General features: G+C 43.2%; 1 protein-coding gene across 1 annotated transcript in view; it reads left to right on the forward strand.

Annotated features, from left to right (window-relative positions):
• The first annotated feature begins 1,285 nt into the window (after positions 1-1,285).
• The window catches only part of CHD1 (chromodomain helicase DNA binding protein 1), an 83,829-nt gene continuing 71,042 nt past the window's right edge, over positions 1,286-14,072 (forward strand). The window contains exons 1-6 of the mRNA XM_075837012.1: positions 1,286-1,758; positions 7,006-7,168; positions 8,900-9,092; positions 9,238-9,363; positions 12,885-12,961; positions 13,702-13,866. Of these exons, the coding sequence (XP_075693127.1) occupies positions 7,122-7,168; positions 8,900-9,092; positions 9,238-9,363; positions 12,885-12,961; positions 13,702-13,866 (608 nt within the window). The 5' untranslated portion in view covers positions 1,286-1,758; positions 7,006-7,121. The remainder of the gene's footprint in view (positions 1,759-7,005; positions 7,169-8,899; positions 9,093-9,237; positions 9,364-12,884; positions 12,962-13,701; positions 13,867-14,072) is intronic.

The following is a 14,072-nucleotide window of genomic DNA, read 5'->3' on the forward strand; positions in this document are numbered from 1 at the left end:
CTGACACTTCTGTAGCGTCTGTGTGATATTTACAGCACAGCAGGCGTAGTCACATCGAGATCTCGCTGTCCTGTGCATCACAGAGACACTACAGAAGTGGTCAGGATTCTGAATACACATCCCGTCCTGGCTGGAGGTAATGTATATTCATTGTCAGGACACTGCAGTAATGTTATAATGTGTGTATGAGGCTGCAGATAGCGATATAGCTATATCGCTATCGGCTGTATAAATGAATGGAGAGAAGTATATGATGGTGATTGGTCACCGTCAGACACTTCTCTCAACACCCACTTGGCCATGTAGCAAAACACGCCCAGTTGTCCATTGAGAAACTCATTAGCATAAATCTAATATAGGTCATAACTCCGTCAAAAATGATTCTTTTTCTAAATAAAAAAACACTGCTGTAATCTACATTACAGCGCCGATCACGTCATGTACAATATAGGCCACTTATAATGTGGTGACAGAGCCTCTTTAAAATATGGCGACACAAAATCAAATAATTTTGAAAACAAAGTGTTTTTACTGTGTAAAAGTAGGAAAACATAAACAAATCCATATAAATATGGTATCGTTGCAATCGTAACGACCCGCTGAATAAAATTATTATGTTATTTATACCACACGGTAAACGCCGTAAAATTAAGACGCAAAAAAAATGGCAAAATTTCTGTTTTTTTCCAGTACCCCACTAAAAAAGTTAATCAATAAATATGTACCCCAAAATGGTGCGATTATAAAATACAACTTGTCCGCAAAAAAAAGTCCTTATACAGCTATGTCGACGCAAAAATAAGAGTTATAGCACTTTGAATGCGATGATGGAAAAACTTACAAAATTGCTTCGTCATTAAAGTTTAAAACACCTTCGGTATTAAAGGGGTTAACGATGAGAGCATTTACCATTTGTAAACCCCCCAGATGGTATGGAACGCTGCAATGTAGACTACCAGCTGGCATTACCATCTTAGATTACACCCACAATCACGGTCTCATAGCGCACGCTTCAAGCAACAGAGCAAGCAGTGACAAGACTAAAATAGACATTTTCTCGACGTTCTAGCAGTTGCACTAACGGTAACGAACTTCCTGCCAGAGTCTCAGCGGCTGAGCCGCAGCCATCCAGGCAGAACTTCCTCACAAACCAGACCGCCACTAGCGGAAGTACGTCGCTTACGTCACGCCAAGCGGGGACTGTCTAGGATTCGACCTAAGGGTACACGCCCCCTTCGCTAACTCCACCCATCTCTCGCTCCCCGCGCACGTAGAATTGCTCTGACCACGCCCCTGGATGACGAGAACACGCTGTCGCCGAGTGAGAGGCGGAGTCAGCGGTTTTCGTGTGATTCTACGGCCGGAGCTACGCGCCCTGCAGCGCTCCCGTGACGTCACGCCTGGGGTTTCCATCCATCGTGAGTTTCGGAGGAGCTCGGCGGCGTCATGGCGGCTGCCAGGAGATAAGGCGAAGGTGGAAGAGCAGAGACTTATCGCCAGCCGTAACCTCAACCATCACCTCGCTTCTTTATCCTATAATAAAACCGCCGGTGTTGGTGCCAGCAGTGCGAGGCCGGCCCGCTCCGGCGTCCTGTAAACAAAGACACGATAACTCTCCTTGAGCGGGGATTGGAGGGAGATCCGGAGCCGGAAGGAGACCCAGGCCGCAGGGCAGCGCGCACGTATCGGCCTATGTCCACCCACGACGGTCAGTGACTGGAGGCTTCTGTGGACAGCGCCGCTAACAGCCCCAGCGAGGTAAGAAGCGACTCCAGTGCGGGCAGCGTGGCTTCCCCCTTCCTTTACGGGATAGTCGGAGGCTGGGGGTGACTAGGCCTCTGGTGAATGACTTCTCCCAAGACATTGGAATGCGGGCGGCTCGAGTAGTGGGGCCTGGCCTGGGAGTCCTGGGCTGCTCGCCTCATGGTTGAGCAATACATGCGCCGTGTCCTGGGCAGTTCCTGCGAATACAGCGATGTTCTGTGTAAACAGCCAGTGTCGGACATGATCGTGACCGTGATCTCTCCTGTGCCAGTCATTATATATCAACCTTCCCCCCCCCGATAACGGGTCACACTAATGACGTCCTACTAGAAAACTGTGGTCTCCTCTTGTATTAGACACCTTATTGGGCGATTCATATGATCAGTGTAAAATATAGGATCACAGTAACTGTGCCCATCATCTAAGCCCTGCATGTAATCATCTATGATGACAATGACTAATAAAACTAGAAATGTCCCCTCACAGCCAAATGTTCACATTTGCACAGAAAGGTGTAACATGCTGCGCTACTCCCCAGTAGAAAAGATCCTGACAGATCCAGTCAATATGGAGGAGGGGTGACATGTATCTGTCAGATCCATCATCAATCCTGTAAAAATGGAAGTTGACAGCTGTGATTTATTAAAAATTACCCAGTTACTGCTATATTCTGACCAAGCACAAAACCTCTGTGTGTATGTGTACTTGGGGCTGTCAGTGTGTTGGCTGTAGTGCCACCAATCGTGAGTGTTGTGGTTCCTAGAGGTGATTGCCGGTCATCGGGTTCTGACCCATCTGCCGACGTTTAGTGGTGTCTGCAACAGGGGAATCGTTTGCAGGCATCCCATAGTCACGTGTGGGGTGGACTGTAGACTTTAGGAGCCAATTTGACAATTTTCTTTGGCCTGGTAATCGCAAAAAGTTGGGATTTGTCCGACCCTTGATGAGAGCTTTCATTATAAACATATCATTCTGATAGTAAAGTCCAATCTCTTTCCCCCGATAGGCGTTAGATGATTGATGGGATTCACCGATGGCATGTCTATGGCCAAGCCTAATGGAGAGTGCCCCTTTAGGGTATGTTCATACGTTTTCAGACGTAATTTGAGTGTTTTACGCCTGGAAAAACGGCTCCATTACGCCTACAAACATCTGCCCATTGCTTTCAATGGGTTTTACGGTGTTCTGTACCCACGAGGTGTTATTTTACGCGTCGCTGTCAAAAGACGGCGCGTAAAAAGATGCCCGCGAAAAAGAAGTGCAGGTCACTTCTTGAGATGTTTTTGGAGACGTTTTTCATTGACTCCATTGAAAAACAGCTCCAATAACGCCTGTAAAATACGCCGCGAAAAACACGAGTTGCTACAAAAACAGCTCCGTATTTTCAGCCGTGTGAACATACCCTTATGTACTCTAAGCAACTGGTTTGTTTTTTTTCTGTTATTTTCAGTACCCGTTCTTTCTGTTACTTCAGAGAACTGAAGATGATTTATAAATATATCTGTGAAACCCCGAAAGAGCTGTTCTTACTATCACATAAGTTTTAGCTGTTTTGAATCTGGAAATAGATGTTGTGTATTTGCATGTCATGCACGGTCTGTCATGTTGGTAGCTCTAATAATGCCCCAGTAACATAACACTGTGCCTGATATACATGACAATGTGCAATAGTCTCCATTCAGATGTTCCCATCTGCGCTAATCTTCCATTATTCTGTTCTGTCATGAAAGCAGAATAACGTAAGCACCGGATCTGTCAAATGATGGTCGCCAATGATGCCCAAAGGATTCCATTGGTTTGAATGGGTTCTGTTTGGTTTCCGTCATTTTGCCAGGCAAAATATTGCTGTATGTTGTGCTATTTTGTCTGACAAATATGACGGAATCTGCGACGCGGATGTAAACCGGGCCTTAAACGAAATCTAGTTAAAATCGTTTCCGATGAAGGCTTGTTGCTTGTCCTATCCATTGTAACATAATAGAGATTTTCTATCTTTCTCACTCCAGTATTATGTCGCTATTTAATCGGATATTGTATGAGAATGCACATACTATATTTGTGTGAATTGGGGAGAATAATTCAGATTATTGCCAATACCTTACAATATGTACCTAAAACTATCAGTCTTCTTACTGAAAAGTATCCGCTCATCAGTCAGATCGTGACAAATGAAGCCGTTGCCGTAATACCCAATCCGTTCTCTGCTTTCACTTTCCAAGCTCCTGCGGAAGAATGAAAGTTGTAACTGGTTGCTTTTGGCATCTCATCCAGTTTTTATTTCTCTCGCTCCTATTCATCTGCATCATTGTCTTTTATACACTTCTTATCGGGACTTGTAGATTGCATTTAGGGAACATACAGACACGTAGATCTGCCACCATGTTCATCCTGACAGATCTATTGCATGCTGGTTGGTAAAAATACTTGCCTACTAAAAAAAAATAATGAGAAAACGGTGGCACAATCTATTTTTATATATCCTTGTTTGGTATTGTGCATTTATCAATAATAACTGGTTATTTTAGACATGGCATCACTGTGTATGTGGGGGGGGGGGTCAATATTTTCATACCATCAGAGCACTTATGCTGTCTTTTTTTGTACCGATATTTTACCCTCTTAGTAATGACATATTGGCTGTATAATTTAAAGTGTACCTCATTTCAAAAAGAAAATGTTACCGCTATATGTGCTGACCAGTTATTTTACCTTTTAAGCCTGTTTTTTTTTTTTTTTGGCACGTTTCCCCATGTCTATGCCTTCAGAATCCGTTTTGCTGCTTGGCTGAGGGGGCGGGAATCGCACTGTAGCATTTGCCAGTACGTCGTGTACTGACGCAGCTGCCCTTCCCACCCCACAATTCATTGCGACTGGCATGGTCAGACATGGTAAGACAGAAAGAAATCGCTATACACAGCACAGAAGTGAGGTATACAGATTTTACATGGCAACGGTCCCTGCAGGATTTGTATACTGGGGTAACGAAACATAGCAACGGGGGATAGAGAGGTGAATATACTGGTTGCCGAGTAAAAAAACTGTTCTACTCGATTAGGAAGTTATAGATCTATCAATGCAGAGTTTGATTCTTTAAAAAAAATAAAACTATAGCGACCCTTTAAAAAAGAACCATATGAGGTCATTTTCTATACTAATGGGGCTTCGCAAAATGTAAAAGCAGCCTGTCCATAGAACCTCATATACACATACTGTGTCCTGGGATGTGCTGTATGCGAATCATGCAGTCCCCAAGTTCTAAATGTATTGCTGCACAATATGTATTAAAGGGGGTTGTCCAGTCCCAAAAAGATTAGGGCTAATCCTCCGGATAGACCATCAATATCTGATTGGTCGGGGTCCGACTCTTGGTGTACCCCCCCCCCCATCGGTTGTTTAGACGGGGCTGTTGGAGTGAGTGGGAGAAGGCTCTAATGCTGTGAACCGATGCTACAAGTGTGTCGGCGATTCACAATACGAGCAGGGATAGGAATGAAGGGTAAGCAGCACTTGTACTAGCGCTGCAGCCCCTTGAAAAATCGGCAGGGTTAGCCCTTTTTAGCACGTGTTAGTTAAATGGCTATTACTTTTTTTTATTTGTTGAGCTAACGACGTGATTTTTGCGATTGTTTTTTCCGTAGACAATGCAGGTTTCTTTTTTTTATCGTTTTTATACACATGCTTTTTGCTATTTTAGAATTTTTATTCTTAAAGTTTAAAAAAAATAAGCTTTTTTTGCGTTTGAGCTATTTTTTTTTTTTTTTGTAATATAGTTTTACCCTAAAATAGACCTTTTATTTGTGATAGTCATTGTCTACCGTAAATTTTAATATATTACATGTCTATATTAGGGTAATTGGGTCAGCGCTTGCGTAACGACAATGATTGGCGGGAGGGGAAAGTTTTTTTGGGGTGGGTATTTTATGTGTATTTATTATTTTAATTTTTTTTGCACTTTACTTTACTTTTATTTTTCTATTACTATGGTCTGTCCCTCAAAGGTCAGAGAAGACCTTTGGGGAACTTTATATATTTTTTTTCTTTCTTTTACACCATGCTTTTCCACTGTAACTGGAGCGGCACAGCAGCCCCAGTTACAGGGGAAATCAGTCCTCTCATAGTGACTATTGTCACTAATAGGGCTATGCTGGGTCTAGTAAGACCCAGCAGCAGTCTGTCACTAACGGCACCCGGCGATCATGTGACCAGTCACATGAACACCGGGAGCAATAGAGACAGCGGCGCGGCCGCTGCCTCTATTCATATACACAGCGCTCAATTAACGGAGAAGACAGAAGCAGCGAAAGCTACTTCTATCGTCTCCTCGGTCCCCGGCAGTCACTGACAGCCGGAGACCCGACATTCAGCTGCCCGATCGCTCGGGCAGTAAGTTAAAACCCGAGCCGTAAAAAGTCTATGGCTGGCGGTTTAAGGACCCTGACCGCTGGCCGTAAAAACACAGCCAGCGGTCAGGAACCAGTTAAGGGGGCTCTGTCACCACATTATAAGTGCCCTATCTCCTACATAATGTGATTGGTGCTGTAATGTGTTTTACTATTGACCAAGTGGGCGTTGTAAAAAGAAGTGTATGACGCTGACCAATCAGTGACCAATCCGCATCATACACTTCTCTCCATTCGTGTACTCGGCACACAGTGATCTCGCGAGATCACGATGTGCTGTCACTTACTCACACATTAACTTTACTGAAGTGTCTTGAGAGTGAATAGCAGACAAAGAAATGGCGACAGCACACTGTGAACACTAATGCCACCTAAGCCACTAAATCTAAATAAATATGCACTAAAGCTAAATCTACTTACAAATAGGGAGGTTCTTAGTGCACATTTTGATCAAAAAGTGTTTGTCCACCTACCACGACAAGGCGACCTCTGTAAGGTGGGGACATACTGTCTTGAGAATGAATAGACATTGCCCCCAGCCAGGATGAGATGTCTATTCACAATCCCGACACTTCCGTAATGTTTGTGTGTGACTTACCCACACACGAGATTGTGCTGTCATTTACAGCGTGATCTCGCGAGATCATGCTTGCTGTCAATAAGTCCCACACAAACGTTACCGAAGTGTCGGGATTGTGAACAGACATCGCGTCCTGGCTATCATCGGAGTTAAGTATCGCTTTCCTACAACAATTGAAGTCATGATCCCTTTGCTGTACATTGCTATTTACGTAACTTGGTAATTTACTTATTTTAATATTTATTTTTCTTCTCTTTTCAGGCTACATTTTCGTATTTTTTTTTTTTAAGGACAAGAATCTTAATGTTGAAGTATTAACAACCAGCTCCTCTTCCTGAATTTGTATGTATTTGTTTTAATTCTGTGAACATTTGACAATGAACGGGCAGAGTGATGAGGAAAGCAATAGCAGTGGAAATTCAAGGTGAGATTTGCAAGTTCATTTCTGCAGTGATCTCCCCAGAAGTATAGGTAGTAAGGACAGTAATGCATATGCAAAGAATGTTTTCCCGAGGCATAAAAAAAGCTAGCCTGAAAGAGTAAAATAATGAACCTCACATACTTACCAATCGTCTGCCGTCCCCCCACCACTGGACTCCACGGTACCCTACTGCTCTGTGTTTAGAAAGCTGCATTGTGGCATGTCCTCTATAGTGGAGACTTGTCACATGGCGGCGGTCAAGCACAATCACTGAAGTTTTTTCCACATTTCGCGGCAGTATACCGATCAACAACCAGTGGGTGGATTAAAGGGGTATTTCCAATTTAGACGTTTGTGGCATATTCACAGAATGGATGTGGTAGGAAATATCACACTTCGGTCTTTAAGTCATATAAAAGCATTAAGGCCTCATGCACAAGACCATAGTGGTGTGCACGGCCCGTGATTTTCGGCTCGGATGGCTGCAGAGTGTGATCCGCGGGCTGCCTGCGAATCCCGGGCCGTGCACATGGCCGTGTACATTCATTTCAATGAACCCGGACCGCAAAATGCATCCCATGTAGGGCATGTTTTATCTTCTTGCGGTCCAGGCTCGTGGGCAATGCACGGATCGTGGTAGCCACTGTCATGTTCATGTGCCCATAGATATGAATGGAACCGCAATTCACCCGCAAACTTGCAGGTGAATTGTGGCCTCAAAAACAGGTTCGTGTGCATGAGGCCTAAGACTTTATTTTTTTTCTATTTCCCTTATGGAGTCCCATTTGGCAGTGTGTACGCAGTAATTGCATAAATCGTTGTTTTCTCATTGGAGACCCGATTGTAATTTATAAACATTCCTTGCGCTGTCTTGTTGAGGCTTTGTTTATACTCTAAAGTCACTGTGACTAACCTCCAACTCCTATTTGACAATATAGCTACATCTGTGCCCTAATGCCGTAGCGCTGAAATGCAGGCAATGCCGATATAAAAAATTAACCAGTAACTATCCTCTACGTGATCTATATTTTATCATTTTATAATTATAATGTCAGCAAGGTAAGGACGAAAACCTGGAACACACATCCACTTGCTATACTTGATCTATTGCGGCTCAGCGAAATTAAAAAAATGTACTAATATAAAGTTCTTAGTCTTTTGTGTTGCTCCCTGTGCAGGTTCTGTGTTGCAGTGGCACTGGTTGCCATGCGATACTGCACTTGATAGAGTAGCGACCCACCTAAAAGAGGTCGCCGTGAAGTGGCAAGTGGGCAGTTTGATCAAAATGTAAACTAAGAACTTCATATTCATACATTTTTAATTTTGCTGAGCCGTAATAGATCAAGTATAGCAAGTGGATGTGTGGTCCATGTTTTCTCTCCCCTTATGGATATAATTATAACGTATACGTGATGGTGAGCTTGTTATTGTCAAGCAGTTGTTTCTTTTGCTGCTTGCTGACCAATCCAGTGATAGCTAAACAGGACGTCTTTCTGGAGCGCTGTATGATATACGTGGCAATGTCTGACTTTGGTTGGGCGTTTTTTTTTGTTTTTTTTTTTTAAATCTACTTTATAAACATGAACAATGTTGCCTGTCCACGAGTTCTGTGCTGTGATGCATGCGTTACTCGATGTATAAAAATGATAAAATAGATGTGTGTTAATGCCATGTCTCTATTAAACAAAAGACGTATTTAGGCTAAATATTGCATTCCCTTTCCATTATTAACAGCCGATCAGATGATGAATCTGGTTCAGGGTCTGGTTCCAGTTCAGGGAGCAGCAGTAATGGAAGCAGTAGTCAGTCTGGAAGCAGCGATTCTGATAGTGGATCAGAATCAGGGAGCCAATCCGAATCGGAGTCTGACACCTCGAAAGAAAAGAAAGCTGTTCAATCCAAGCCACCGAGGATGGATGGAGCAGAGGTAATATTGCAATGTAGAATAGAAAGACTTTACTAGTCTCCTTCCAGTGTAACGCCCTTCTTCCTAAAACACTGTGGCACACAAGTTTGAATAATACCATAGGTTATATATTTATGTTGACATCTTTTCCATGTTTCTTCTATAGTTCTGGAAATCTAATCCCAGCATCCTAGCTGTACAGAGATCTGCTATGTTGAGAAAACAGCAACTTCAACAACAGCAGCAGTTGCAGCAGAGGCCACCAGCGTCTTCAAACAGCGGCTCAGACGAGGCATGTACATTATATAATAGTTTGATATAGATCATTTATTTTTAAAGTCTAACTAAACTTTCAACGACATGTCAGAAATTTTGATCGGTGGGGGTCCGTGCACTGAGACCCCCACCGATCGCTAAAACAAAGCGGCAGAAGCGCTCGGGTGAGCGCAGAGCCACTTTGTTTCTGATCTACTTTTTTTGGAAAGCCACGGTAGCGGTGTACAGGCCCATAGACTTTCTATTAAGTTCGTACACTGTTACATTGGCTTTCCGAGAAAAGGCGATCAGAAATCAAGTGGCTCAGCGCTCGCCTGAACACTTCTGCTGCTTCGTTTTAACGACCTGTGTGGGTCTCAGTGTTCGGACCCCCAACGATCAAAACTTTTGACATGCCACTATTTTGTGCGTGGTATGGCCTCCTGGGATGACGTTTCAGGCCGTGTGACCGCTGCACCCTGTGATTGGCTGCAGTAGTCACGTGGGATGAAACGTCATCCCAGGAAGCTGGACTGGAGAAGCAGGGAACTCTGGGTAAGTATTACCTGCAGTTTTTGCGGCAGAATCGCTGATATTCCGCCCCAAATGTCGCAACACACACTACTATGTTGAGGCGTTAATCACCACATTGATTTCAATGAGGAAAACCCGCAACAAAAGAGCAGCGATTCCGCAGCATTATGTTGATGTGCTGCGGCTAAAGAAACCACACCGCAGGTCAATTTATGTGCGTTTTTTTCAGCTGCTTTTTTCCACGCTGTGAGGACGAGATTTGTTGAAATTTCCACAATGAATACGTTGCGGAAAATCCGCAGTGTTTACGCCGTGTGTGTTCCTACCCTTAACCCCTTAGTGACCACTAATACGCCTTTTTACGTGATTCACTAATGGGCTTTAGGCTAGGCTGACGCCTTTTCACGTCAGCCTAGTCTAAGTCCTGCACGGGTCTCCCGTGCAGGCAGGAGCCGGGGCTCTGCTGTCTGATGACAGCTGAGCTCCTGCTCCAACGCCCGTGATCGAAGTTTACTTCGATCGCGGCCGTTTAACCCGTTAAATGCCGCCGTCAATAGCGACCGCGGCATTTAACTTTGTTTACAGAGGGAGTGCGCTCCCTCTGTCACCCATCGGCGGCCCGCGAATGCAATCGCGGGTCTCCGATGGGGTGTCATGGCAGCCGGGGGACTGATAAAAGCCCCCAGGTCTGCCCTGGACATATGCCTGTTAGGACGCGCCGGAGGCTTGTCCTAACAGATTGCCTGTCAGATTTACACTGACAGGCAATAATGCTCTGGTATACGAAGTATACCAGAGCATTATAGCAGCGATCGGAACATCGCACAGTAAAGTCCCCTAGTGGGACTAATAAAATCAGTCATCAAAGTGAAATAAAGATTATTAATAAAAAGTACAGTAAAAAATAAATCCATTTTTTCCCATAAAAAGTGGTTTTATTTAGTAAAAGTGTAAAAAAAAAAAAAAAAAGTACACATATGTGGTATCGCCGCGACCGTAATGACTCCATTAATAAAGTTAATATGTAATTTAAACCGCAAAGTGAACACCGTAAAAAAAAACGCAAAAAAACATGGCGAAATTGCATTTTTTTTCCATTGCCCCCCAAAAAAGTCATAATAAAAATGAATCAATAAGTCCCATGCACCCCAAAACAGTACCATTCAAAACTACGTCTTGTCCCGCAGAAAACAAGCCCAAAAAATCACTACATTGATGGAAAAATAAAAAAATTACGGCTCTTGGAAAGCGACGATGCAAAAACAAATAATTTTAGTTCAAAAGTGTTTTTATTGTGCAAAAGTCGTAAAACATAAAAAAACCTCCACATATGTGGTATCGCCGTAATCGTACCGACCCATAGAATAAAGGTAACATGTTATTTACGTCGCATAGTAAACGGCGTCAATTTAAAAACGCATAGAACAATGGCGGAATTTCAGTTTTTTTTATAATCCCCCCCCCCCCCCCCCCCCCCCAAAAGGTTAATAAAAGTTAATATCAAAATTATATGTACCCAAAAATGGTGCTATTAAAAAGCACAACTAATCCCGCAAAAAACAAGTCCTCCTACAGCTATGTAGACGAAAAAATAAAAACGTTATAGCTCTTTGAATGCGACTATAGAAAAACGAATAAAATAGCTTGGTCATTAGGGCCTAAAATGGGCTGGTCACTAAGGGGTTAAAGGGGTTTTCCAGCATGCTGACAACTGATTACCTATCCACCAGACAGGTCATCAGTACATGATCTGTAGGGGTCCAACACTCGGGCCCTGCATAGATCAGCTGGTCCGGTGCCTCCGTGCACCCGACGTCTATGCCGGAAGCACTTTGCTCCGGCCACGGAATAGCGGCCGAGCTGCAGTACTGCAACTCTGCTCCTATTCAAGTGAATAGGAGCGGACCTGCAGTTCTGAAGCACGGCCGCTATGCTATGTACGGGGCCAACTGCTTCCGGGCTCCGTACATAGCATTATATGCCACAACATCCAGTGCCCGCAGGCCACTGGAGCGGGGTCCGGGTATCGGACCCGCACCGATGACATACTGATGACCTATCCAGTGGATAGGTCATCAGTTGTCAGAAGGTGGACAACCCCTTTAAGGTTTTTAATCTTTATAAACCCAGGTGCAAAATACCTAATGGCAGCACACGGATTGCCCGCAACTCAGTACTATGCATCTGTAGATACTGTGTGCCACCGCAGGGAACATGGTACGATTTTTTTATTTATTTTTTTCTGTCAGATTTTATTTCAGAATTTAACAGAAAAAAAAACCCCTCTATATGCATCTTTTTTAAATTAACTGAGGCTTGTAGGGGTTCAGTAAGACTTCATACATTATTACGGCTTCGTAAAACTTGGGGGTGTTAAGGAGCTGTGATACGGCTGTGTGCTTAAAGTCTTAATGGAACAGCCTGACATTTCTTCATTGTGTCATGTCACAGAAACTGGTTGCAAACTGCAGCTCTATTGACTTTTGTGCAGTGGTTGCTCTGAATTGCCCTTCTTCAGCTGATAGCACGAGAACAAGGGAAATGGGGGAGAATGAAGTGCAATGCACAACCTTTTTAATAATTTATAATCGGTGATTCATCCAAATGGTCCTGCAATTCTTCATCCTCCTTTCCTTTATGTAGTGCGATGGTTTACATATATGGGGATACTTCTGTGCACACCACCTAGGAGCCTGCTAGTCTATTATTCAGCAAGGCTGATGGACAGAACATAATACTTTTGGCTGCTGTTGCAGCCATTGTCATCCTGTACCCCCAGCTTCAGGGTTGCAGGAGGTGGTAGAGACAGACCCACTTTACCAGCATAGCCATATAGGTGTCCAGTCACACAAAGCAGCTATAGTTAGGACTCTCTTGCATGTTTTAACAACAATGTGATAATATAAGCATTCCCAAAAATGTAAGGGGCTTCAACCTTACCTATTTTTAATGCATAAAAGAATCGTATGATGTGAAGATAAGTTGAACTATACAGTGAGCTCTCCTTTTTTGTGTGTTTTCCAGGATTCATCTTCCAGCAGTGATGATGATGACTCAGACGAGGGTTCTTCGAGTGATCATAAAAAGAAAAAACCCAAAGAGTAAGTTTTACGTTCTACGATGAGCTGCCGCTGCTAAAGTAAATGTGTTGCGATGCCTTGTCTGTCATCTCAATGCTTCTTGGTGCTGGTGTTATTTTCATTGCTCTTTCCAAAGTGTTCGTCCACTTCCAAATTCATCACTTGTTTATCCTGTCCAATTCACCACCTTAAGTGTGTACGGACTGTCCCGGTTAGTAAAATGTCAATTTATCTTATGTTGCTAGGATTAATCTCTCCACCGTTATGGGCTGATTTAGAAGGTGGCAGTGGAATTTGATGTTATTTGCTTTATTGGTTTTTGTTTTTTACTCTGGTACTAGTCTGAAGTTTCTGGTTTATGTATTTCTCTGGTTTTGCAACTTCTCCGTCCCAGTCCTTGTTCTGCTAGTCCTAACCACCAATTGTGGATTACTATGGATAATTTTGTAGCAGGTACTTGCAGTGTATGTCTCGTTCTTCTTTTAGGTATATAGTATGTGAGCCCCTTATGTGCAATTCTTTGTGATAGAAAAGTAAAATGATGTTGGTTTTAGTTTTGAATAGCTCCAAACAAAATTATAATCTATAGGTATCTGGAATTTAATTGTGTTCATGGAGTTTGGTTTCAAGTGAAAGAATAAGACGTTTAAAGGGTGGGCGGGTAATTATTGGAATGCCGGTCCCTTGTTTTAGGGTTTTGTTTGTGAGGCAAGCATGCATGTTGTAACTTTTCATCATTTCCACCCTCTCAATATGTCCAGTGAAGATTGGCAGATGTCCATCTCAGGTTCTGGTAATGACTCCTCATCGGCCAGTTCCAGTTCAGATTCCGACACAGGGGGGGATAGACAGAAAAGCAGCAATAGGGACAGCGAATCTGATTATGAACCGAGCCATAAAGTAAAAAACAAGAAATCTCAAAACAGGTAAGGGCTAGAACCTAATGTTGGTCTTCTATTAACAGCACATGATTTCTGCACAAGTAGTCACCTCCTTGGCTGCCATGCAGACATTAACTACATCTGAAATTAAGAAATGTAAACAATCTTTTACGTAAATCACTTTCATCCAAATGAAAATACATCAGCACATGGATGGAGCAGACTTTTTTTCTTTTGGATAGATGTTTAAA

The sequence above is a fragment of the Rhinoderma darwinii genome, chromosome 1 (genome assembly GCF_050947455.1).
Source record: "Rhinoderma darwinii isolate aRhiDar2 chromosome 1, aRhiDar2.hap1, whole genome shotgun sequence".
Taxonomy (NCBI): Eukaryota; Metazoa; Chordata; class Amphibia; order Anura; family Rhinodermatidae; genus Rhinoderma; species Rhinoderma darwinii.